The sequence below is a fragment of the Dromaius novaehollandiae genome, chromosome 7 (assembly GCF_036370855.1).
Source record: "Dromaius novaehollandiae isolate bDroNov1 chromosome 7, bDroNov1.hap1, whole genome shotgun sequence".
NCBI lineage: Eukaryota > Metazoa > Chordata > Aves > Casuariiformes > Dromaiidae > Dromaius > Dromaius novaehollandiae.
In genome coordinates this window covers 8348471-8373680 of record NC_088104.1, presented here as the reverse complement: position 1 = coordinate 8373680, position 25210 = coordinate 8348471, and the positions used below count along the sequence as shown (strand labels likewise).

The 25210-nt window shown below is 39.5% G+C and overlaps 1 protein-coding gene across 2 annotated transcripts in view; it reads right to left on the bottom strand.

Annotated features, from left to right (window-relative positions):
* The window catches only part of TMEM163 (transmembrane protein 163), a 114116-nt gene extending 90566 nt beyond the window's left edge, over nt 1-23550 (bottom strand). The window contains exons 1-2 of one of the 2 annotated variants that reach the window (XM_026108751.2): nt 23175-23549; nt 17546-17665 (exon numbers count right to left, since the gene is read on the bottom strand). In XM_026108751.2, coding sequence (XP_025964536.1) covers nt 17546-17665; nt 23175-23328 — 274 coding nt within the window. In that variant the 5' untranslated portion in view covers nt 23329-23549. Of the gene's footprint in view, nt 1-17545; nt 17666-23174 lie in introns of both variants that reach the window. The other variant, XM_064514624.1, reaches the window with a different exon arrangement.
* Between the last annotated feature and the right edge of the window lie 1660 nt (nt 23551-25210).

Here is a 25210-nt window from a genome sequence, read left to right as displayed (position 1 = left end):
AATTACAAAACAACTGCTGCTTTCTCAAGTACTTCTGGAACACCTAATTTAATTTTTGAAGATGACAAGCTATTCAGTTGCTAGGGACTGAAAGCCATTCAGATAAATGTCAATTGCTTTGAAGTCCACTACTCATAACGCTGACCTAACTCCAAATGAAACCAACTAACCACACGAACTACACCATCTATAAAGACTCATACCATGTAATATCAGAAATACCACATCATTACTTGTATGGTGAGAACAAAAGAGAGGAGGCTGCTTAAGATCCTCAACCTACTAGATAAATCGTCCTTCTTTATGGAGAAAAAAAAGCCTAAGAAACTTTCCTGAATTGAGAAAAGCATTTCATCTGGTAGGTGAGAGAAGAAATACCTAAAGAATTCATCTGTCCACGTTTTGTCCCTTTCACAGTCATCTCTTAGAGCTAAATTACTCCTCTCTCTAATGCAAGCAAATCAGGATGAAATGAAAAGAAATTCTCAATTAATTTTGGCCTCTCAAACTTGACAGTTGTTCAAAACAGCTATCCTTGCTATTTTTACTAATCTCAAAATTCAACATGCGCTGTGTACGGCATTATGAATCACTATGTTATTTTCTAACCCAACTCAAATTTAATCATCATTTTGCAACACAGAAAAGTAACATGATATTCTGGATCCTTCATTGGTTTCCGTGGAAGTGGGCATGACACTACAGGCAGACACTACGGACTTCAAAGTGTGAATCAGGATCATAGCCTGCATGTAATAAGATACAGAACACACTAGCCCTTGCAAATAGGGGGGTGAAGGAAAAAACAAAAGATTAATAATTGTCATTGACCACACATTTTGTCATCTCTTTCCATCCGCCAAATACACAAAAGTTTGTCTCTATGGTGCAGGGAGGAAATCAGGCCTGCCACACCTCTGTATTTCCTGTCAGCCACTGGAAACAGCATCCAGCAGTATTTTCATGCTTAGATTTTCAAGCAGCCTATGTAAATGGATGGGGAGCAGTGAGGCACATGAGGAGGTAAGACAACTTGCTCTTACAGAAACGCATAGGATACTTAACCTTCTTAATGATAATTTACACAAAAGATTTGTCCAGTATACTACTAGATACTATAATCAAATCATTGCAGTCTCCTTTATGTGGATATTTAAACTCTCTATATAAGTATGTTCTACTCTGGAATAGACATTTTCATATGAGAAATAAAATAAATAATAGTAATATAAAAATACCTATATCATACCAGATTTTGTACTACCAGAAAATATTAAACCTTTGAAAGTTATTAATGGAAATACTGAAGAGTAACAAGCTCCATTTTTTTAATAAAATATAATTAGTTTAATAAAAAGAAGTTAAATTCCAGAATGACATAGTTATTCCAGGATGGAGACTCCTTTGAAAATACCAACCCTAGCTTTCATTTTTCAGGAAAAACGAATCATTTCAAGGGAGAGGGAAAGTTGTGTACCACACACTAACATATATACAGCAAAACAGACCACCTGCTTAACTCTCAGCACAACCCCACAGAGCAAGCTGTCAGCAGTCCTCAGAGAAAGTCAGCATTTCAGAGATGCCATCCCCTTGGGCCAGCACTGAACAATAACTGCAGTCTAGACTGTGCTTTTCTCTTCCTCCAATATTTTACATGCACTGATTCGCAATACCTTGTACTATTTTAATGGCAATTTGCCTGAACGGCTGTAGCTACAATTGTGATCCAGGCAGGAGAAAAGATAAAACTAAGTGCTGTACAGCAATCTAGCCTTCTCCATTATCCTGTGATCTGAAGCACATTACTTACTGGGGTTTAGTGAGTTAAGTTAGTTAAGTTTAGTAAGTTAGTTAGTAAAGGGGTTTAGTGAGTCACCCCTGTTGAAACAGAAATAGAGTATTATTATTTCCATCTACTACTAGCAAAAAGGGGACAAAGGGTATAAACACTTGTCCTAGAATGCAGAGCATGCCATTGTACAACATAAAATTGAAATATGATGCTCTTTCTTACATATAAGGAAGTCTGTCTTATTGTGTCCAAAAAAGAAAACAGACTTGTTTATATTATTCTCTGTGTACAAAAATTTAAAACTGAATAGCTATGTTTTCAGCAATGGCTCTTGCTTTTCCTCTGTTTCTGAACGAACACCACTATGTGTCAAAGATTCTGAGCCTTTTTAAACAGGCTCAAAACAGCACTTAAAAATACTGCAGCCTAAAATCAAAGGCTGTTTTTCTCGAGTCCCAACTGCTTTGCGGACAGCATTCTGTTCTGTATCATTAGCACTTCAATAAAAAAAAAAAAAAAAGACACAATTTTTAGATGCTCCCTAAAACGAGAGCCCATTATAAACCGTATGAACTCCCTCAGATTTCAGAGTTTGAACTCTTTATTTCAGAGACTTCTAATACCCTTTCTTGCAGATGATGCAACACAATAGAATTGCTTCTGTACAGTCCCTCTATGTGCTAACCCTTTGCGCTTCCAGACACCAAGAAGAGAAAAAACATTTTTCTAAATAGCCATTAAATTTTGAATAAAACAAGAATGGAAACAGACGAGGCAACAGAGACGTAAAGTACTGTTAAATACAAATGTGGAACATCAAGGGTTGGGTTTAGTTCTTCCCCCTTCAGTTGAACAATGCCACAGAATCTGAATGCAGCAAGATTAATTATTCATGAACAGAAATTTATATTCTAGTTACAGATGTCACCAGAGTAACAAAAGGCAAAAAACATTCCAGAAAGGCCATCCAAGCCAAGTGGAATGTTTTCAGTGAGCAAAGACAAATACTCCTTGCAATTCTTAGTATTATTGGCACATGAAATTCTAGACCTACTGATGAGAGAAGAAAAATTTTACACTGACTTTACAGAGGCCAAGGTTCTCTTCCCCACCTCAAATTCTGCAGTGCTATACCTATGGATGGTATGGAAGCATGAAATTTTGATCTCATCCCATCCAGCTTGAGTAGGAAGATTATTTTAAAAGACAGGATTAGAATTCAAAGTTATCTTGATTTTTTTAGTAGATGAAACTAAGAGGAAATTCTGTAAAACCACACACAGCTACATTAGAACCGGCTTCAGGATCCTAACTACCTTCTTGAGGTACCTTCAGGTTCTGTATTTCTGTAATTTCTATAGCTATACTAGCACTGCTATTTCCACCCACAACTGATGGAATCCTACACTATATTCTAAACTAGACCACCACATAGAAAAAGGTAACTCTCCAATTTTTCTGCAGAAAATCTCAAAGTCCAAGTCCATGATCCTGCTAAGGCGTATGAATAGGATAAAGAATAATCTCAGTGAAAATAAAATCAACGATGACATCAGGCATTTAAAGTTCTAATTTCTGATTTACTTCTAGTCCTTTTTTTTTTTTTTAAATTAGGATGTCTAGAACTAAGTGCAGCCCTCAAAACACAAGTATATCATGGTAATAAAATTTAAGTGACTTACCAGCACCAGAACTAGTAAATGAATTTTTATTTTCTGAAGCCTATCATTTGCCTAAGCTACAAATATTAACTTACATTAAAACACATCCAGACATTACAAGGTAGCAGATGAAGCAGAAGCATAGGCTCTATCCTGCTAACTCAGTTGTGGGGACAGCATCTAGAAGCAAAGTGACAGAGTCATTTGAAGACAGTTTACTGATAACTTCTTAAACCACAATAGTAAGATTTACACAGTCTAATTATTTCAGTCAGAATCCCATCTCTAAAACATGAACAAGTGCTCACCAGCAATACTTAAGAGACTGGGAACATCCTTCTTCTAAGTAGACTGATTCTTAGCATTAATAGGTTGCTATTTCTAGACCTTGGGTTTACACCTATAGTACTGTGGGGATATGATATGGTTTATTTTGTATGCTTATCGGTTTCATTTCATTTTGCAGCATCTGTATAACGGTAAATTAGAAAACACAACCTAACCAGTTCTTTTATGTATTTTTAGGCTTTGTATTTTGTGCATTTTTTTGCAATTTCAACTCTTCTCAGCTATTCTTCTCACCACACCTCAAAGGATTTCTGTTGACTGCAGTGAAGAAAATGAGTACCAAGCATCTCCCAAACAGAACCCCTTCATAAACATCTTCTGCTGACACAGGACATTGACTTATCTTAATTTTTCAGTATCACAGGACACATGCCAGATGGTATGAAAGTCAAAAACAATTCTGGTTAAAGTCATGCAAGTGAAATCAGGGCAGATTTCACTTTATTGTGAGTGTAAAAGCTATGGATCATCATTAATGTGATACATCTTATTAATTTCCCTGTATCTTACCTAATAAAATCACTGCATAGTTACATAGAAAGATAGAATATGGAAAACTCTTTGTAAATGCTTAGGTTTAGAAGGTGTTTTTGCAACATATAACAACTCACACTTTTTGCACTTTCAGCTTGCTGCACATGGGAAGCCTAGACAACCATGAAAGAAAAAACACACTATTTGCATTCATTCATAATTGGACCTCAGAGATAGGTTCTCAAATTGAAGACCAAATCTGCTGCTTTTCAGATTAAAGCTGCAACTGTGACACTGTCTGTGAAGCACAGGTAGCAAGGTAACTTCTTAAACTACGGTGAAATGTATCACTTGCATGATAGTTAAATAGATTCATTACAAGCAAAGGTCAAGTCCTTATGTGTCTTCTACTTTTTGATGAATAACCTATTTATACTTGCATGAGAAATTCTAAAAAAAAGGATATAGCTGAACACCATGAGCATCAGCAAATGCAATTCTTTACCTTCAAAAGTGCCTTTTCTCTGAAGATTTCTGAGTGTTTCAAAAAACTAACAGCATGGAACACACTCTTTCTGAATTAAATCAGTTCTGTGCCAGTGTCAGCCATAAGCAACCTTGCTCACCACACCAAGCAGCAACTTAACTAGGGAAAAGAGGGAAGAGCTCCATCATCATTGTATGTAGCACACAAGAGTGCAAGGGTGGTTTTGGTCCCATAACTGGGCCAAGTGTCTTTAAAGTTTTCTTTGTCTGAAACCAAGAATGCATTTTTCAGAACACTGCATCCACAAAATATAATTCCTTATTACACAGTTATGAACAAGATGCCACATAGTTTGTGCTCCTGTTTTAAATCACAGTGTCTGCATACATATGTTTATACGTTTGCATTAGATTTCCGAAACAATTCATTAGTCCTGCAGCCCCTTTGCAACCAAACTGTGCAATCTGTTTTCCCATGTGTCCTCTGCTGTTGAGGGCAGTATGACTAAATATCATCTCCCTATAATGCGATACACAGCCAGGTTTGGAGGATTTCCACCTAGATGATCTACTTAAGAGTCCATTTCCATGTGGATTTAGCATAGACATCACTAGATTCAGTTCCTCCTTTCCAGCTGGAAGCATGTATTCTTCCCTGAATGATGTGAAAGTCATGGAAATCATCAAGTCTGTCTACCACTGACATTTTTAAGACTGTCATTTAAAGAAAGGCTGACTGGGTCCCCAGCTATACAGTATCACAGTAAAATCAAAGATACAAAAATACTCTAGGGAAGGCAAAAAATCAAAAAACGCTTATCTTTAAAAGCACTCAAATCATCTGTCCATATCATGACTAGACAGGATTTTGGCATGGAGGACAAAGATCAGCTCTGACTTTGTTCATTCCTGGGACAATAAGCATTGCCAGTGCACATGAGAAGAGTGAAGACACTTGGACTAAAAGCAGTTCTGTAAAAAAAGTCTGTTTCAAAGACTTGGCAGCCAGGACATGTGCAACAAACAAGACACTGAAACCTTCTTGAGACTGACCTGCAGACACAGCAGGATTTCTATTAGCATGTTATCTTCTACCCCTAAGAATTCCTTTGCAATTCTTCCCTAATTCCCATTCACATCCTCAAAGGCAGTGTATGCCATATAAGCCTGCAATGGCCTATTTTGTAATGACAGGAGAGTAATTCTTTCATAGCTCTTCCTCAAACCATCTCCCAAAAGTTATTCTCCATGCCAAACATTCAAATGCCAATTCTACCCTGCTCAAAAAACAAATCAATATCCCAGAAACATGTGCCTTGCACACTCAGTAAATGAAATGCATATGATTATGAAAAAAGTATGTCATCAGTGATAAGCATTGTCTATCTTTATTTTTACACAGTCATACTTACCATGATATTTGTGGTGGTCTTTTTGATTTCCTTTAAATCAATACCACATTTAGTAAAGCTTCTTTCCTTAGTTCACATATTATTGTGGCTTGTTTTTAAGTGCAAAATTTAGCGAGGGTTTTTTTTCCCCTCAGCAGAAAGCTGCATTGCAGCAGTAAGGCTATTTAGAAAATACATACAGTACACAGCAAGAGCAACAACAAATCACCAACTCCACTAAACCCCAGTGTGCATAACAGTCTTTTGCAAAACACATTTATTTTGCAATGAACTCTACGCATGCCAGCAGGAGATATAAAATGGAATTTTATATGCAGAAAACTGTTTGTTATTGTTCTAACAATACATGGCATGACTGTCTTCATTCTAAAATAAGTGGTTACAACTTTCAGCCACCTAGAGCATCAGGGAAACCATTCTGGTGAACAGTATCAAAGTTCATGTTGACAGACTTCCTCAGCCTTCATAAATAGATCCTTGCTTAGTTTTTCAGCCATGTGGATGAGGGGCACATCCTCATACATTACAGCAATCTTTAGGGACACAAATCCCTTAACTAATTTGACCCATTACACTCCCATTTCACATCCCTATATCACGCCCTGAAAAATATTCACAGCTCAGTAACAAACCATCAGCAGATTCTTACAGAGTAGCAAATGTAATGAATAACCTGTCCACATATTAAGACTTAACTTACCTAGTTTTACAAGGCCACACGTGAGCCAGGCAAAACCCAAATGCCTGTTCAATTCCTGGCAAAAAAAAAAAAAAAAAAAGAATAAAGGAGAAAACACTTGGTAGCCTTATGGAATCCAACTGCACCTTTGATGCAGTTTTCAAACCTTACTTTTGAACTGTAGAGTGCTGATCTTCTACAAAAGGCTCCTATTTTCAGAACCTCAGGCTCATTTTTTCCCAAAAAAGGAAAAGTATTTGCAAAAAAATCTAGCATAGCCCTACAAAAAACAACATCGGATGTGTGCTGAAATGAAAAGTTACACAGAACATCAGGTCAAACACCCAAAAAGAAAAATTAGGTTCTTTCCTGCAAGTAGATGTTCAAGGCTTCACTAATGAGCTTCTCACAATTTTCAATGGATTAAAGGTATGTTACTGGCTGCTCAAAGAGGCTTCACAACTTTTTAACCTATCTCCCAGCCTCCCTAAGGAGCTCTTCTTTGCTGGCAAAAACCTCACGTACTTAGAACTCAAGGCAGGTATTTCCCAGCATTCTCCTATCTTCCTTTATTTTTCAATGTTACTCATTTGAGAACATTTTTTAGTTGTAAAAAGTTCTTTCCAACATCCATCTGACTAATGAAAACTTTGTTATCCAGAGCAACAGAAGATCCACAAGTCTCTCAGAACTGAACGAGAAATATTAACAAGATCTACCTTTCTCTACCATCCATCAAAGCAAAAAAAAGAACAAAAGACAAAGGTCCAAGTCCCTAACTACTTGGCTACTGTGATTTTCATCTGGCCTCTCAACACCCTTGGCAAATCTATCACTTTAACATGGCTTGAAGCACAACAGAAATGTATACTTTCTTATATATGAACTCAAAGTCCAGGCACCAGAGTGAACAACAGGTTTTATCAATTAGATGAGTATAAAAGCACGTGCTTCCTCCAGGAAACTGCAAAGCCTTAAAACATGCAGCAACAGTACCCTCCCGATAGCTGTGAACAACTCCAACCCAACAGCTGCAACAGTCAGCTTTGCTGGTGACATACCAACTGGTAACCACGAAGGCTGGAAAACATGAAGGCAGCTTCCAAACACAGAGAGCTCTAAACATGCTCCCTTTCCAGTTTTGTGTAAGCTCTACTCACATTTCCACAAAAATGTCTTCTGCCATACAGAAGACACGGCACTGGCCATCACAGGTTGACCTACATGCAGTGCATCTCAGCAGAGTCCTCCCTTGCCTTGCAACATTTGCTTCATGAGCCTAGAGACATACTACATAATGTGAAGGTCTTCCAAGGAAAGCCACCACCATACACAGCTCGATGATTCTGTCCTCTTACTTCTAATTTTCTACTAGAGTCTTTATTCTGGTACAGGTCAACAGCCAGTAGAATGACTGCATCACCAAACTACAAACAAAAAACCACCATGAACACATTCAAAACCCACCAACCCAGCAAACCAAAGAATGCCACTCAACGGTGTGGTGACTGCCTTGTAAAATTACCAGTGCCCAGGGGACAAGAAGTCACATACATCTTCATACGTTCACTCACAACCATTGTAGCATAAAAAAAATCAGTGACTTTGAAATACCTTTCACAAGGTAAGCCACAACAAACCATGGAAATAATCCCATAAAGCACTAGGTCCAGCAATGAGACAAAGAAGCCTGGAATACCTGCCCAGAATCATAAATACAAAATTCAGAGGAATTTTCCACTGAGTAGAAACAATGACTTAGAATGCAGGTAAATGTGTCAACCACTGTATAGTAAAACACTCCAACTTTCAGCAGGAAATTCTGTTACCTTTTCACATATCAAAAACTGATGTGTGCAGATGGAGAACAGGCTTACAGAAGTAAAATGATTTTCCCAAGGTTACAAAGAAAGCCTGGGCTATGACCAGGATGAGAATTATCCCTAGAGCAAATTCTTGGCCAAATGTCTGTGAACCCAGCAGGATTTGAGTTAACGTTAATTCACGTTTTTCCCTCGCCTTTAAAAAATGCTTGTGAAAGTTTAAAAAGGCTGCTTTAAGTAGAGATTCTCTCACAGAAGTGAGAGCTACAGCAAGAATACTAACTATCAAAAGAACATGAAAGCGATAAAAGGAGGAATAAGTTAAAAAAAGATCTCATCTAATGTTAGTTCATCTTGGCAACAAGCTGCCATAAGCTTTAGGGCCAGATCCTCATCTGTTTCAAAATCAAAATAAACTCCTGAAAGTCAATAAATTTATGTATATTTACCCCAACTGAAGATCTGTCCCTGCACTTCTATAAATGATTATAAATGTATTTATGGCATCTGAAGCCCCAAAAGTTTATAAGCCATTACACATTACTTCCAACATTATCCCTTAAATCCAAGCCTTGTTTTCATCCACCAGATGCTTCTCAGCAGGGAAATGTACACATGATAACCCAATGAATATCTCTTAGCAGGATAGTGGCAGGAAATCTCCCTTTGAGTACAGTTTGCATGAGTGTTCACAGGATTCAAAAATTTAAAAATTGGACTGTTCTGCTGCTTACATCTCAATATCAGATGTATTTTTACACATGGACAAGCAGTAACAATAGTTTTCATATAATCAGAACTCACATGGTGAAAGGTACGTAATGGTGACTTTTACCTCCTTAACTAACAATGTGTAAAATTAATTTGCTGACCTATTTTTTCACGTCAGGAGAGAAGACTGTTAAATAATCTGTCTTTTTCTTGTTGCACTTAATTATACACAGAAATATCAAGTCATGCTAAATAAAAAGAATACACATTTTGTTAGTTTCTAATGCACCACAAAGAAGAGCAAATGAATTGGCTTGTTTGGGTACTATTAGTTCCACACAGTTAGACATTATAGTCTGATAAATGCTAGCTGCTGCAGCAAGTCACAGAATAGTGAGGCCTATCAAGTCAGGAGGTAGACAATAATTCTCCGGGCATATACGGCCTTCATTCACTCTCTCCTCACAAAACAAGCTAAGACTCATGCCTTTTATGTGCCTTTCTGTATCCCCAACAGTATACACTTACACACATACAAATTGATCTAGCAATGCTAGCAAGGGCTGTCTTATTTCTAACCATGCTGCTTAGCAGTTCTCTCTTAATGTCTTAGTCAGGTATTTAAGAAGTGATCTTCCACCAGGGTAATCATTAATAGCCTTGCTACTAGCTTCCACAGTGCTAATTGGAAGATCTGATGCTGGTTACTTGGCTCTGTCCTACATTTTCTAAGGAACAGCTAAAAATATATTTCTAGGATTAACTTTGCTCACACTACATATGAATTCTACTATTTCAACACCACAAATTGTTATTGAATATCTTGAGCTGTTCACTGCTTTGAAAAAACATCCTTATTATACACAGATCATAAATCATTTTCTGATCAAGACAAAATAAGTTATACAGTTTCCATAAAATATTATTTCCTAGCAATTTAGACTTCAGTATTTCAATTACATCTTAACCAAAGTTGTCCTTCAGGCCTACTAGAATGGGAATGCAGGGAACTACTTGTATTTTCCCCAACTACATAACCTATTTGACACTGCAGGCTACATTTGCATTCTCTTAAATCTCGCACAGAAAGATGATAAATTTTTCCTCCAAAATTTGAGTTTTTCTTCTCTGGGCTGGGAAAAATACTGTCCTTCCTTGGCCACAAGATTTCTGTCATTAAGAAAAAAGCGATCCAAGCACAACATGGTAGTATTAGCATGACTTCTCTCAAAAAGTGTCACAGCATGTAATAAACACAAGTATCTAGGACATTAGTTTTAGGCTGCTGCTGGTGGTATTTTCAGAAGCAAGAGTGTCCTTTTGCTCAGCAGGGGCACTGCCACCTACTGAAACAACATCACTCCTTGCTACAATCAATTTTCTCCACTACCATTCTATATATACCCACAATCTCTCAGATGCTCCCATTTCTCTTCTAGCACTACCACAGCTTCACCAGTGATGGCAACAAGGAAGCACGTTTGTCAGCCAACCAACAGTATTTTTACCATAACATGATGTAAATCTGCTATGAGCTATATGGCATTGTAAAGAAGTGGCATAATTTATGTTATTATTTCACTGTTAGTAAGCTCCTCCTACAGCACTGGCGTACTAAATACAACCCCAAACAAGCTGAGTCATCTGGAAATAAAATTCTGGAGCAAAGAAGTATTAAAGTCTAACTGGCTTCAACCCTTCAGCAAAAGGAACTGAAATACTCTTACTGAAAAATCATAAAGACTGAATGCTAAATACGATCAAACTCCCCAGTTAACATTTATTAAGAGATTCACACTGGATACAAGTTTATAGTTTGTTGTGTACCAAGCTAAATTTTATCAATATTTAACAACACAACTGTATTCTCATAGCTGGAAACTCTGACCCATCAAACCCAAAGTCACCTTTAATGAAATCCTAGCAGAGATCTGCCTGCAAAACTGAAGATCAAATTGAGTGTCTAAAATCTCCAGATAAACATAAACCTTAATCCATAAAAAGATGTTATAGTACTTCTTAATGGTCTAGCTATTTCACAGATTTACTTCATTCTTGTACTACAAAACTCAATCTCAGCAAGTACGAAAAAGGATATAGGAAAGAATTATGATTCAATATAAATAACTATCCAATAATAAATTTATTTATCATCACGTACTCTGTTGTAATATCTGTGCTTCCAGGTATGTATTGGATACCTGTGTTTCCACAAATATTTTGACACTGACTTAAGTGCCAGTTTTTACTCTAAATAGCTTGGGCTAAACATACTCCAGTGGTCCTCATTTTTTAATGAAGAATATTTTCTAGTGCTAGTTTCCACTCAGTATCAAAATCTCATTTTCATTTCAAAATTCTTTGAGATGGTCTTCTCTCACCAGGAAGGAATAATTATTTGGCTCAAGGAATGATTAAATTACAGTTTTCTAACACAAAAACACAGCAGGCTCTTAAATTTTAAAAATTTAAATACAAATTCAGTTGTTTTAATAAAATTCTGCCACAGCAACAGTTTTTCTTTTACATTTTGTTTGCTGCTTATGTATATAAATACACATTTCATGACTTAGTCCAGATTTCACAGACTTCTATCACCATTTTGCCTGTCAGCTAAGTAAAAGATTTCATGAGGCGTGAAGCATTGCGGAATTTAGACCTATGCTTCTGTTTAACAGTTATAAGTCTTGAACTTAACATGCATATGCTATTTTCTCCTCCCAAGAAATTCACCTAGAGTTTTGTATGCATAGAGAAGACAGGCCCTTACTGACCTCTCATTTCATTTTTGGGGAACGTAGATTGTATGTTGCTGTTACTAAGGTCATGCTGACGTATACAAAAGGCTCTCTTTCGGCAGTCCTGCACATGCAATTGATTTGTCCTTTAGACTTTATGTATTATATGGTTAGGACCAATCTCTGTTTTCAATTGCAGTGACGTAGCTATACTGAGGATAATGGGGTTGCACAAGCATCACTGATATCAGAATTCTACCTTGGGAATTTAAGTTCTGTATTTCGTCAACTTTTTTCTGAGACCATAGCCCCACGGCATCTGTCTTTGCAACTGATACAATTAAGTGCCCTGTGAAATGTGCAAAATGGGGGAGCTGCATACTGTCACACAGGAATGCTATTCAATGTTTAGTCACTTGGTTTTAAGGGTCTGCAAGATTTTGTGATTTGAAATATAACTTTCTGAATATGACAAATGCTTCACTACAAAAAGATACACTCAGGTGTCTAGGAGGGAGAAATGTAATCCTGTATAGCTTCTGAAGGCGGAAACACAAAGACCAAGACTTTTTCACATGGTCAGTGATCCTGGATAATTCTATTCAAGTACCCAACTGAGACCCTCTTAAACAGGCCTGAGTTTTGAATGCCCAACGCTTTTCTGAAATTCAGCGACCTTTAAACAACGCTGAACTGGCGAACCAAATTAAAGACTCTCATAAACATGAACCTTCACCTACATTACTTTACTAGTATTATTCATAGATGTGTCCTGGGAGATACTAAGTATTGTGCAAACATAAGGGAAAATTTGAATATATTTTTAATTTCTCAAGCAACAGGAATAAATCACTGGGAAAATGATATGTTAATTAATAGATTAATATACTCACTCCCGAGTTCAGTTGCATGAGTAGCATTCCTGAGATGATGAGTGACAGATTACATCAATATATCCACATCTGTGCATCCAGAGGACAACATCTCCAATTGCTGAATGGTATTGCTCTAAAAAGAGTGATCTCTAAAGCAACTCTGAGCACAGACACCACAAGCTGCCTGCTACCTCCCAAGCATTTTGCAAATAGCCCAATGTAAACTTTTCCTGTGACGCACTAACATGCTGGGCCCATTTAGGCATGCTGCAACTGCAGTGGGACAGATTCTCTGCAAGCTCCATCTCGATGACTGCCTCATGAAAGCCCTTGGTACAAAGCAGGCATACATTCTAAATCTTCATTCCATCTCTGACTACAAAGAGAGCTTTTAGCAAAAAATTTGGTCTGTACATTGTTTCGATGCATTGATATGACTACTCCATTCACTGGAAAATAGTTTTAGCTAATCAGATCAGGAAGATGAATCAACAGACTACATTCTGTGAATTGCAAGTCTACACTGCACAAGAAATACCAGATAGAATGCGAGTTTGTTTTCTTCTTTAACAATACTCTCAGAGATTAGCTGCTTCGGTAAGAATTAAATGGTAACAGCAAAATGTATATTTATGTTTTTTTCAAAATTAGATTTTAGTAACACAAATGTCAAGAAATTAAGAACAAGGAGTTTCAAAAACAAAAATTCCATTCCATCTGTAATAGTCCCTCCTCCTCTATTGTGATACTAGAACTAGGCTCAATACAAACCTACAATACCACGGCTACATAAAGAAGAAGTTACAGTTGTTATTATAAAATAATTTGGATTTCACCCTATATTACACATATACGTATGTTGTAGAAAAATGATGTTAATATTATTTTATCATTCTTTTCTTGTTTTATTGTAAAACAGAAAGAGAAGATTATATTAAAATGATGCATTCTAGTACTTACTTGGGGTGCCAAGGGACAAATAAATGTTGATTTTAGAAGTTGATATCATGCCCAGTCTCAGTTTCTGACTCCATATTTAAAAAATGGCTGAGAGCACCTAATTTTCAGTCATTAAAGATGATACCATATGCCCACTGACATCAAGGGTTTTACAAATTGAAGTCTATAAAGGCTTTATAGAAGCTCCAGACTTGCACAGCTATACTCTGGAAAGCAGCACCTTCAACTGCACCCAAAGCCAATAAGACCACAATGATTAGCACACAGAGTAGGTGCTGTATTTAGGGACAGGAAGCTGTATTTAGAGACAGCAGCTGAAGCTTCCAAATGGTCTTTTACAAGTACAGCATTTCTGCAGTAAAATTAAGTCTGCCTTTTATGAATAGTCAGAGATCTGTTCTTTCAGCTAAAGGAAAAAGCTGATCTTACTATCTGTGTAAGTCCTACTTATCAATAGTAGTGAATGAAAGATGACCATTTCATTTTCCCTTAAGCAGATATTTTGCTCCTGATACAACCTAGCCTGGTTTAGCTTTCCAAACCTACTGAGACCAAACACATTTTGATGCCTACCTCTGCATTCTGTCTTCACATACTGGTATTTCAGACCACAAAACAGTCCACCCCAGAAGGAAATACATATCATACACTTGTTAGATATGTTGTACACTTGCTACATCATTATTTGAATATATACACCTTCAACGTTTAAAATAAAGGTAACTAGTGTTCAGTAGCTAGAGCTTCAGACCCTTATCAGAGACTTTTTAATGTATTTAAATCACAATAAGGGTTAGATTTGTCAGTCTCTTTAAATATTACCAAGTGGAAGAGGGTCTGGGCTCAGCTATGGCATCATCATTATCCTAGCAGAATAAAACACCTTATACCAGTCAAGAGCAACCATTCCAACTTACTACAGCGCTGCAAAAAGAAATGAATGGTCCGGAAGCAACTTGACTAGTCTTGAAAGGAAGGATGGTGATCATGCTACAGCACTCAAAGGAGAGGGAAGACCACAAAAAAGGGAAGAAAAAATTATTATTAGGGAAGGTACTATCACCGTGTGTGAGGAAGAAGCTCCTGAATCACCTCCTTACTTTCCACACAAATCATAGGCACACACCCCTTAGCATTTTTCTTACCCTCTAGGTCCTCCATTTCTTTGACTGCAGTTATCAAGCAGCCTCAGTTTCCTGTCCCAGTAACATTATTACATCATGTGCTGCTGCAAAAGGAGTAGCATAAGACACACGTGAAAGAAAATACTATGAAGACATAAATTCTTCCTGTATATTTCTCTTTTATCCTCTTTTATGTGGGAATCAGAAGGAGTTGTGGGCAGGCAGGCAGTATAGTCTGACAATTAGCACGGCAGGCCCACGCTATGGCATATACTACAGAAAGTCCATTTTTTCACTGAAACAGAACATCAGGTCTGTATTGCTAACACTTTGCCATTACAGACAAGAGGTAAAAAAGAAACAGGATGCTTTAAATAGCAGGTGTTGCAAAGAATTGCCAGTGTCAGGCACCCCAAAGTGACAACCAGTCATTTATAGCAAACAGGCAGCAAACTCTGGTCACCTGGCATGTCTCCCAGCTCATGGGTTGGCTAGAGGAACCCGCTAAAAGGCCAGCACAAAGGAAGAGAGCAGCCAACAAATGCGAGATGATCAACTGGGAAGAGCTGTTGAAATTGCAAGGGGGAGCAAAGCAATCCTAAGAGAATCACTGCATTTTTCTCAAAGATTAAAAGGTTTTACTGTTAAGCATATCAAAAGGCCTATCAATGCCTTTGTAATATTAAAGTTAAATAACAATTGTCTATTAAGAGATTTCACACAGATTTCATATATATCTGTGTGCTGCTTTATCTTTTAATTCTTCATAAATTTAGCCCCTACAAGCCACAAGATACATTCCAAAAATAGACAATAAATTAAAAATAATTAGTCTACCATTAACAGCTGACTTCAGTAGTTCAATGCCTATTCACTCCAGCTGAGCATGCAGGCCACAGTACACCTGGGCAGAGACTACCTTCTTTGTTGCTTTTTTGTAGGGTTTCTTGATACTACCAAGTGCTAAAAATATTAAAAACAGACAATAAAAGTTTTCAAATAACCTAACTAATCTTACAAATTTCAAAGAAGATGAACTTTTAAAGGAAATGGGATGTTTTAGTAGTCCATTCTATACTTATGCCTTACAACACTAACAAATGAAAGTGTAAAATAAAATGAAGCCATTTCCTCAAGATCCCCTAAAAATATATTGTTAATGAGAAACAAATTAAAGCTATTGTATTATATACAGTATTAACTTTTACGTTGCTTCAGTAGGAAAAGCAGACTACTGCATTTTCATGAAGCAGAACAAAATGGAAACTCAGATATCCTGCTTTCTAGTTAATGCTCCTATTCAGTGTTAGATTCTCCCTTTAAGCGTTACTTCTCTTTTCTTTTTGAATGTTGAATCTTTTTGAATGTTTTGAATCTTTTTTTTTTCCTTCTCTTCTTTTGGAATCAAGCTGTTGTGCCTGTGTTTTTATATAAATCGCTCCAAGTAATATATGTTGAGTTTTCAGAGACCATTTGGTCAGAGTCTAATAATCTCTCCTGGGAGCTGACACCAACTTCCAGCAGCAGGTCCAACACTGCAGATTACAATAATAAAACACATGCTGCTGCAGCTTCCAAAATAATGCAAGTCTGTCTTCGTCAAGCTGAAGAATGATGTTTTGAGACGTCTCAGATGCCTCGTCCCCTAGACAGAGCTTTCCTTTGCTTTATATAAACAAATACATCCAGTAACAGCTTTTTTCTCCTCTTCTAAACAGAAACTATATGCCATTGCAAAGACAGATCCAGATAGCACATTTCTTCTTGTCCTTCTAATAACAGTGTTCCTTATTTGACAAAATAGAAAGCTAGTATTTTGAAATTTTGCATTGAACTAAAATATCTTTACACAAAGTATCATTTTTTCCTGGTTTGAATTTTTAAAAAAACCATTTTTTCTACACAAGTGTTGATTCTTCAGATTATTTGTGTAAACTAGATAAATACAATAAAGTTTACATACAGAAAAACATTGGCTTATAAAGAGACTGGTATTTATTCTCCAAATTAGCATTTTGTTAGGGTACCTGCCAAATGTAAGAATAATTACGTATTTCCCCCTTGTAATCCATTGTTCTTTATTATAGTGTTCCAAGTAGGAATCCCAGGTGGATTAAGACTTGTCATATTTGACTTCTTTGGCAATCCACTGAATGTTTTTTATGCAATTCTGAAAAATGAACAGTTCCACATGCACAAATGCTAATAGGAATCAGTGTGTCCTATTTCTTCCTCTGACATTCAACAACACTATCCTCTACAGAAAAAAAACCAACAGTTTTACTAGTTTATAAGCACCATGCAGACCCAAGCAGTCTAAAGAGAAATCTCTCTACCAGTTGTGAAGGGGGAAAAAAAAAAAAAAAAAAAAAAAAAAAAAGAGAGAATTTTGAGAAATTCTGAGACCAAAAAAAAAAAAAAAAAGCATTGTGAAGATTTAAAATATTCCCAATACTCACTGAAAGCAGCCACTGCAAGAGCCAGTGTGACAATAATGGAGACCCAGGAAACCCACAACGCCTTCTTTCTGTAGCTTTGAGCTTCATGAGGTTTTAGTCTTGTACTGCTTTCTAGTAAACCTGACAAGCAACAAGCAAAGAAGTATGAACAATACATTGCTCCTTTTAAAAACATAGCTGTGTTAGTTCAGACTTAGATCAGATGTTTACATTCCGCATTATATAGAGAATCTATATAGACTCAAATCCTGCTCACATTATTAAGGTTAAGTGAATGAAGCCATCAGAAATATGTGAGTAAGCAAAGACAGCATACTTGGGCTGCTTTGATTTCACATAGAAAGTAAGACCTGCACCTCAGTCACCTAAAAGAGCATTGCAGTTGTAGAGCAACTATGGAAATGCACATCACTTAAGTTTTCTACCTACACATCTATACAAGAAAGGGCTCAGTGCTGCACTCACTGTGCTCGATGGTAAAACTCCTACTTATTTCAGGACTTCAGGATCCTGGGACATAATTAACACAGGAGAAAAACTTTGTTACCAATCTCAAAGAGAGAACCTACTAATACACTTGAACATACTGTGCACATATTAAGAATCAAAGTAGAAGCAAGCATACTTGAGAATCAAAGATATCATAGATGGAAAAACCTGTTGAAGTATGATATCCTTCATGTAAGGTGGGCATACATCCCCATCAAGAAGTTGTGTCAGAGAGTAACTGAAAAACCAATTGTGTCCTTACTGCAGTTAGTGCAAGCCTGTCTAACACAAGGGAATCAGGACTGCTTTTTTTTCTTTAATGTTTGCAATCTGTGGAAGTCATTTGTCCATGAACTTTAAATCATAGAAAGGAATTCAAGTCAAAAATAAGGAAGAGAGTGATATTCTTCGGTTCTCATTCTCTCACTCTGAGTCTTAAGCTACTTTTTAAAATGTGTTCATAATTTAATCACCTTTTGTTCATCCTATCCATGCTCTTTTGTTCTTAAGACAGTCATTTAATTTAAAACATAAAAATAAATTTTTTTCATCAGCAATATCTGACTCAAACCTGTTTAACTGGAAAGAGAACGCTCAATGGCTTTTAACTTTGTTAACAAATTACTCCAGAAACTGTGGGTGGTTCTTCTTAGATGATTATCACTTTTCAGAGGACAACTTGCCTTCCCTAAATTCATAAAACCAGGGCATTGTTTTAATAGTATAATCTTTCAGTAACTGGTCTAATGTCTTAGACAAACGGTTGAGAACAAGGACTCTGGCAGACTGTCAGCAGCAAATTAAAACATAACAGATGAAGCTGTTACCATCCTCACCTTCCCCAGTTTCCCTCTGACCTCTCCAATGGCTAGCGCCACTTTCAAGGCAGGAATACCAGATCTGGTTTTGAGTGTACTCCTGAATCCACACCATGCTTAACCTAGTTTATTAATGTTAACAAATATTAATTTCAGCTGACTGTAATACGCTGGCTAAAGACTGCAATGGTTCTGGAATCAATTCAAAAGTGGATCAGACATCTCTGCCTCATGGGCAGCAACTTGTCAGTGGAAGGGTAGGCATCCAGGGCTGGTAACAATTTGAGCCGCTACATTCTATTCTGCCCGTTCAAGTCTGTCATCATCATAAATTCTAATCCTAGCATAACCAACAGGATTCGCTGTCTTGGGAAAAAATCTTTATGCTTTTTTCACCTCAGATACTTCACCTGTAAAGCAGAGAGTTTCTTTATGATAATTTGGAAAGCTGCAATGAGAATATAATGCCTGTAGTGTGTTTTTATTTTTTTTTTATTTATATTACCTCACTTTTGTGCTACACCCTGCCCTCTTTATGAATGGAAAAGAATTTGCACACTTGCATGCAAGAGAACTACTAGGCCATATTAAGAAACAACTATCATTTCAATATATATGTGCATTCTTTGCCACGTTTAATACACAAAAACCACCAGACTGACAGCTCTGAAGCCTCCGAATTCTTTACTTACACTACTGCAGAGCCATTTCTCACATAGCCTGCCTTCATTTGTGTGCAGAAATATATAATCTTGCAGTGTTTAGCCTGTCTTCCGCCACTACCTATAATGGTGCACAGTTTAATTGGTGTCTAGAAGTAAACATTTAACAATAGATCAACAAGTATGGCAGAGATTTCTACTGATATAACCATGGAGAAAACACATCTCCTTATGTGTCATGCATTCTCTCCCTCCACCCCCCCCCCCCATCCCGAGGGTCTTAATTTAAGGCCCAAATCCTGTTGGAATGTAAAGGAAAGCAGGTTTCCTTAGCCAATTTTGGTCCTCGAGACTTCAAAATGAAATAAACATGGAATAGAATGATAAACCTCCCTGTCTGTTTCTTTCTTTAAAGGCATCACACAATTCATGGCTGCAGCTCACTATTACCTAGGAAGACCAACATATACAATTGATACCTACAAAACAAATAATATTCTAATTAAATTAAGACAGGAATAATAAGCTGCATAGCTAGCCCTGCACTGCTAATTACTATTCACATGTCAAGCATGTGTCCAGTATAACAGAGGTCATTATAAAACAATACTGCAATCCTTATAAAACCAAACCACTTCTGCCGTGTCTCTCTCTCTCTCTCAAAATGGCTGGCATATTCTAGTTATCAGAAATGTGACTCCTTCCTTCTTTTCAAAATTCAAATATATTTCCTGTATTTAAAACTTTCACCCCTGAGAAAGATCATAATACTCTTAGGAGAGTCCTAGGAGGCAGCACACAAAAATACAAGCTCATTCATATGACTACCAAACCCATAGCATGAAAATTATTTAGAAGCAACATTAGCACATTAATTTGCATGCAATAACACAATTCACAAGATAAGCCTCTATATTTTTCCACTGAACATAACAAAACAAATTTTAAGCATCTACAGAAGGCTGAAAGATAATCTTTCAGTATGACCTGCACTGCTGCAAAAATGAAAAGATAGTATCTCTTGATAAGACCTCTCCACTCCAAAATTAACATACTGAATAATTTTATTACCAATAATTTGATTTAACAATTAGATATCCTTAAGGTAAAGAAAAAATGATGAATTGGTTAAATCCACTGGATTTTTACTTTATATTTCAGTACCTTCATATATTAACAGATTTTCTTCAAAAAAAAATAAAAGTCAGAAAAACCTGCCTAACAGTTGCAGAACACAAGCTGGGCATATTTGCGAAGTGATTCTAGGATATTCTTTACCATATGCTGACTTACCAGAAGTATTTTTCTATTTGGCTAAGGGATCATTTTAAAATGTCAAGTTAGAATTTGTGGAAGAGGTGGGGCTAACAGAAAAATATTGTTCAACTGAGATGTTAAATTAAGGGCCCAATCCAAAAAATTACCACTGATTTTGTATTTGGCTCCTAAAGACCAAGTATCTTGTTCCAAAATTTAAGGTTATTTTTTATTTTTAGCAGAAACTCAAGTATCATCTCTGTAACTGGATCTGCTATGATTCATTGGAAACAATCATAAGGAAAAGTGCAAACTAAAAGGACAGCCTTTTAAAAAGGTGCTAGAACAGTATTATCAATGGGGACAACCTGCAAAAAGCGTACCAAAACTTCTTCTAGAATAACCGGGAAACATCATGATAGATGGAATTTGAGGCAATATGAATCAAACAGAAAATGTTATCACACAGATGTGGGAAAGGCTAAGAGAAAGCTACTGCAAGGGCCCTAGAAGAATATGAAGGCAGGGAAGGCAATGGAATCAGCAGCCTTAGTCCCTTCTCCCTCCTAGAAAGAAGTACATCATATGTTCTCTTTATGGAATTACCTTTAGTACCAAACTGGCCAACTTTTATCTTAAGCTCTGTCATGCTGGGCACAAATTAAAAATTCCTGTAATCAAATTTCCGTATTTGGACCATAATCAAAATTCCTGATTCCAATTATTTAAAATAGAACTGAAGCTGTAAATTGCCTTCAGTCAAGGTGTCTGTCATTTGCCATTGGCTGTGACAGTGAGCATAGTCTTGGTAAAAGGGTTGTCCCCAGTCCCAACCTGACTCAAACCTGTCAGGAAAGATAGTGACTGCTCTTCCCCCTCCATTTTCTAGGATTTCTAGGTTTTCTAGGATTCCCTCTCCATCGTTTCTCCATCACAGGATTTGTGACCAAGCATTGGAATATAGGAAGCTGCAGAAAGACTGGGGGATGTGAGGGTTTTGTGTAGGATAGGATGGAAACTGAGAAGATAAAAGGGACTCTGGAGTGCCGAAGGCAAAAAGAGAAAGGAACAAAATGTAACAGAGAGAATAAGGAAAACATAACATGTGAAATCACAAATGGAGACAAAGTGCATGGAACAGGATCCTGGAGGCAGTATGAAGGAAACAGGACAATGAGGAGGGATAAAATGGCAGCTGCCTTTTTCCACAGATGAGGACTAGGTGAGCAAAGTGCCTTCCACATTAACTAGGTGTGTTTAAGATTTAAGAATTTGTACAGTTTCAAAGCAGGCAGCTTTCCACCCCTGGCCAGATATTTAGGCAAATAAAATAATAAATGAGCTACAGTGCATCATATGGTAGGGAAAGGGAAGCAAGGGGTCATGCAGGTGCCCTGACTTTACCGCCTGTAGATGGCAAGATGGGGTCTGTGGCAGACCACTACAGCAATGAAATGCCTCCGTTGTGCTACGGAGTACCGCGTAACCCTGGTGAAAGGCTGCTACCACAGGCCCCGGGCGACAGGTAAACTTAGAGGTTTCACTCTCTTTGGCTGTGAGAAATAGTCTCACACTGCCTGCCCCTTCCCGGAGTCCCTCTGGGGCCCCAGGGACCAGCTGCTGCCCCTGGCGCCCGGCCCCGGGCCCCTGCACACCGCGGCTCGGCCCCCGGCACCGGCTCTGCCCCGCAGCAGCCGCGGCGGGCGCGGAGCGGCGCCAGGTGTCGCCTGCCGGCGCCCGCTCTCCCCCGAGGAGAGCAAGTTTCTGGACGAGGTGGGAACAGCCCCGGACAGAGTTTATGGAAATATTTCAGAACTGTTGCGGGGTGCTCGCACATGAACTAGAAAGGGAAGGCTTCGGGAGGAGGAGAAAAAAAACCCAAACCGTTAAGCGAGCACTAGCGGACGGGAGAAGCGGGCGGCCCGAGGTGAGGCGAGGCGGCCCGGGGCGCTGAGGCGGCGCCGGGGGCAGGGCGGGCGCGGGGCCTGGAGGCCCGCACCCCGGCGGCGGCGGCCAAAAGAAAGGGGGGGAAAAAAAGAAAAAAGAAGGTCTGGAGAGCTGGACTGGCTGTGTAGAAGGGCGGCTGGGGGCACGCAGCAGCTCGTGGGGGCAGTCAGAAGGGCAGGAGTTAAGCGTGGGGGCGGCTAAGGGCTGAATTGGAGGGGGCGGGAAGGGTTGCTGTGGAAGAACGGGAAGGAAGGTAGGAGAGAAAGGAGAGAAAGACGCGAGGGAGCTGCATAGATGATGCAGGGAAAACTAACCGGGGGGGGGGGGGGTGCTCGGCGTCTAGGGACGGAGGAGAGGTTATGGGGAATGCCAGAGCGGAGGGGTGGTGCGGGAGGCTCTGGGGCCGGCGGCTCGGAGGAAGGCGGTGCAGGGGGTGAAGGACGGGCTGGCGCTCACCTCTGTCCTCCAGCCCTTCGCTGAACTGCCCGCTCTCGCCGATGCGCAGCTGCTCCTGGTGCTGCTCCCGGGTGGGCAGCGGCGGGCTGCTCCCGGGGGGCTGCACGATAGCGGGGTCCGGAGTGCTGTCCAGGGCGGCTGCGGGCGGCTCCATGTCTCGCTGAGCGGCAGGAAGCGGCTGGCGGCGGTGGCAAGCGAAGCGAGGAGCGAGCGGAGCATCCAGCCCGGGTGCGAGCCCGGGGAGAGGAGGAGACTCGGCTCAGAGCATCAGGGAGACGGGCACAGGCAGCAAACAAACTCCTCCGGCTGCTCCCCACCAGCCGCTCCCCGCCGCCGCCTCATCACTAACCTCGCCGCCGCCGGGGGGCAGGTGGGAGAGCAGAGCCGCCTCCCCCGCGCTGCCCTTCCTCTCCCCGCCCCAGGAGGCACCTCCGCCGGCGAGAGGGGCGGCGGGCAGCGCCGCGGGGAGCTCGCCCCCGCGAGGAGCGCCGTGTGAGGGGAAGCCGCCTCAGGGGGGCCGGCGCCGCGCCTGTCCCGCCGCTGCGGGGCTCAGAGAGCAAGGGAAGGTGGCGGGGCCGCGCCGGCTGCGTGGGCTGTGGCCCGGCGGCGGCTCCCCTCGCCCCAGGCGCTCGGCGGGAGCGCGTGGCCGTTGGCGCCGGCCGTTGACCGTTGGCGCCGGCCGTTAGCGCCCGCCGTTGACCGTTGGCGCCCGCCGCGCGCAGAGGTGAGCGCTCCCGCCTCCCGGGGGGTTTGCTCCTGCTGCATCCAGCACAGCTGTTTTCAGGACCCGAGGACTGAGTGGCCGCACACACGCTTCCTCCTCAGCCCCCCCCCCCACCCCCCCAAGGCTGACATTTTGTCACGCTGACAGCTGGTTTTACCCATATGAGCCTAAAATACTACCCTAAAAGGTGCGGTAGCCTCATGCGGGTTCATGGGATCAGAGCTGGCGACTTCCTCACATTCAGGGATGGCCTCAGTTCACGAGTCTGCCATTTCCAGCGCTGGCTAAGAATATAGGAAAAATACAAAAAATTAGGAGAACAAACAGAAAATTTTACCTGAACGCAGTAACTCTGTGCCAGAACTGTTTTATTCTTCTTTACCACTAATTTCTAATGACTAGAGAGCTGCAAATAAACAGAGGCTTTTTTGGTGCTACCGCAGCCTCCTGATTGCGTGTTCACCAGCATGCAGATAATTTTGCAAAACCTGCACCGTGTTTTGACTGGAGTATGAGAAAATACTAGAAGACGACAATTAGATGCTGCAATTCAGGCCCTCAAGTGATATGTAGGGGTTTTATATATATGTATATAATCCTCATTTATGGTATCTAAAAATCAGGCTGCCTTTCTCTTTGGGCAAATTAGCAAATTTGGGGACTATGGAAAGGTCAGTAGGAAATTAATATTTATGCGTATATTATAGGATTTTATAAGCTATCAGAGTCTTGCTGATGTCAGCCTCACTGAGAAAAAACCCTGTAATGGTTTAGTAATGTCTATTTGGGAACAGTTAGTGAAGAATTACTATTAAAATGGCCTAAATTTAAAAACTACATCCAAATCCTGCATGCGAATCTTCAAAATCTTTTCAGCTGTATTTTAAAACATTACATTGGGAAGATAAACGTGAGTAAACATGACGGTTTGTGACAGGAGCTAGCATTTCAGAGGTCGATTGGCATTCTGGCAGTCCTGTGGAATAGAGGTGGATATTGTGGCGAGAAGGATTGATGTTTGCCTCCTACCTAATCCTGTGATTCCTTTGTGTAAGGTCTACGTACTATATGAAATTTTTTTAACATCTGCATGCCTCTCGCCTTGATTTCATTTTCACCTTTAGCTATCCTGCCCTTCTTTGTGATCCCAGAGCTCTCACTCTCGTAGTAAGATCAGTGCTAATATATATATAAACAGTACCTGAAGTATTTTCATTTCCCTCAGGAAATGGATATTACAAAGTGATTATTTGATGTTAATGTCAAAAGAGGTTCTCATATGCATGAAGTAACACAAGAGAGTTGTTTTGAG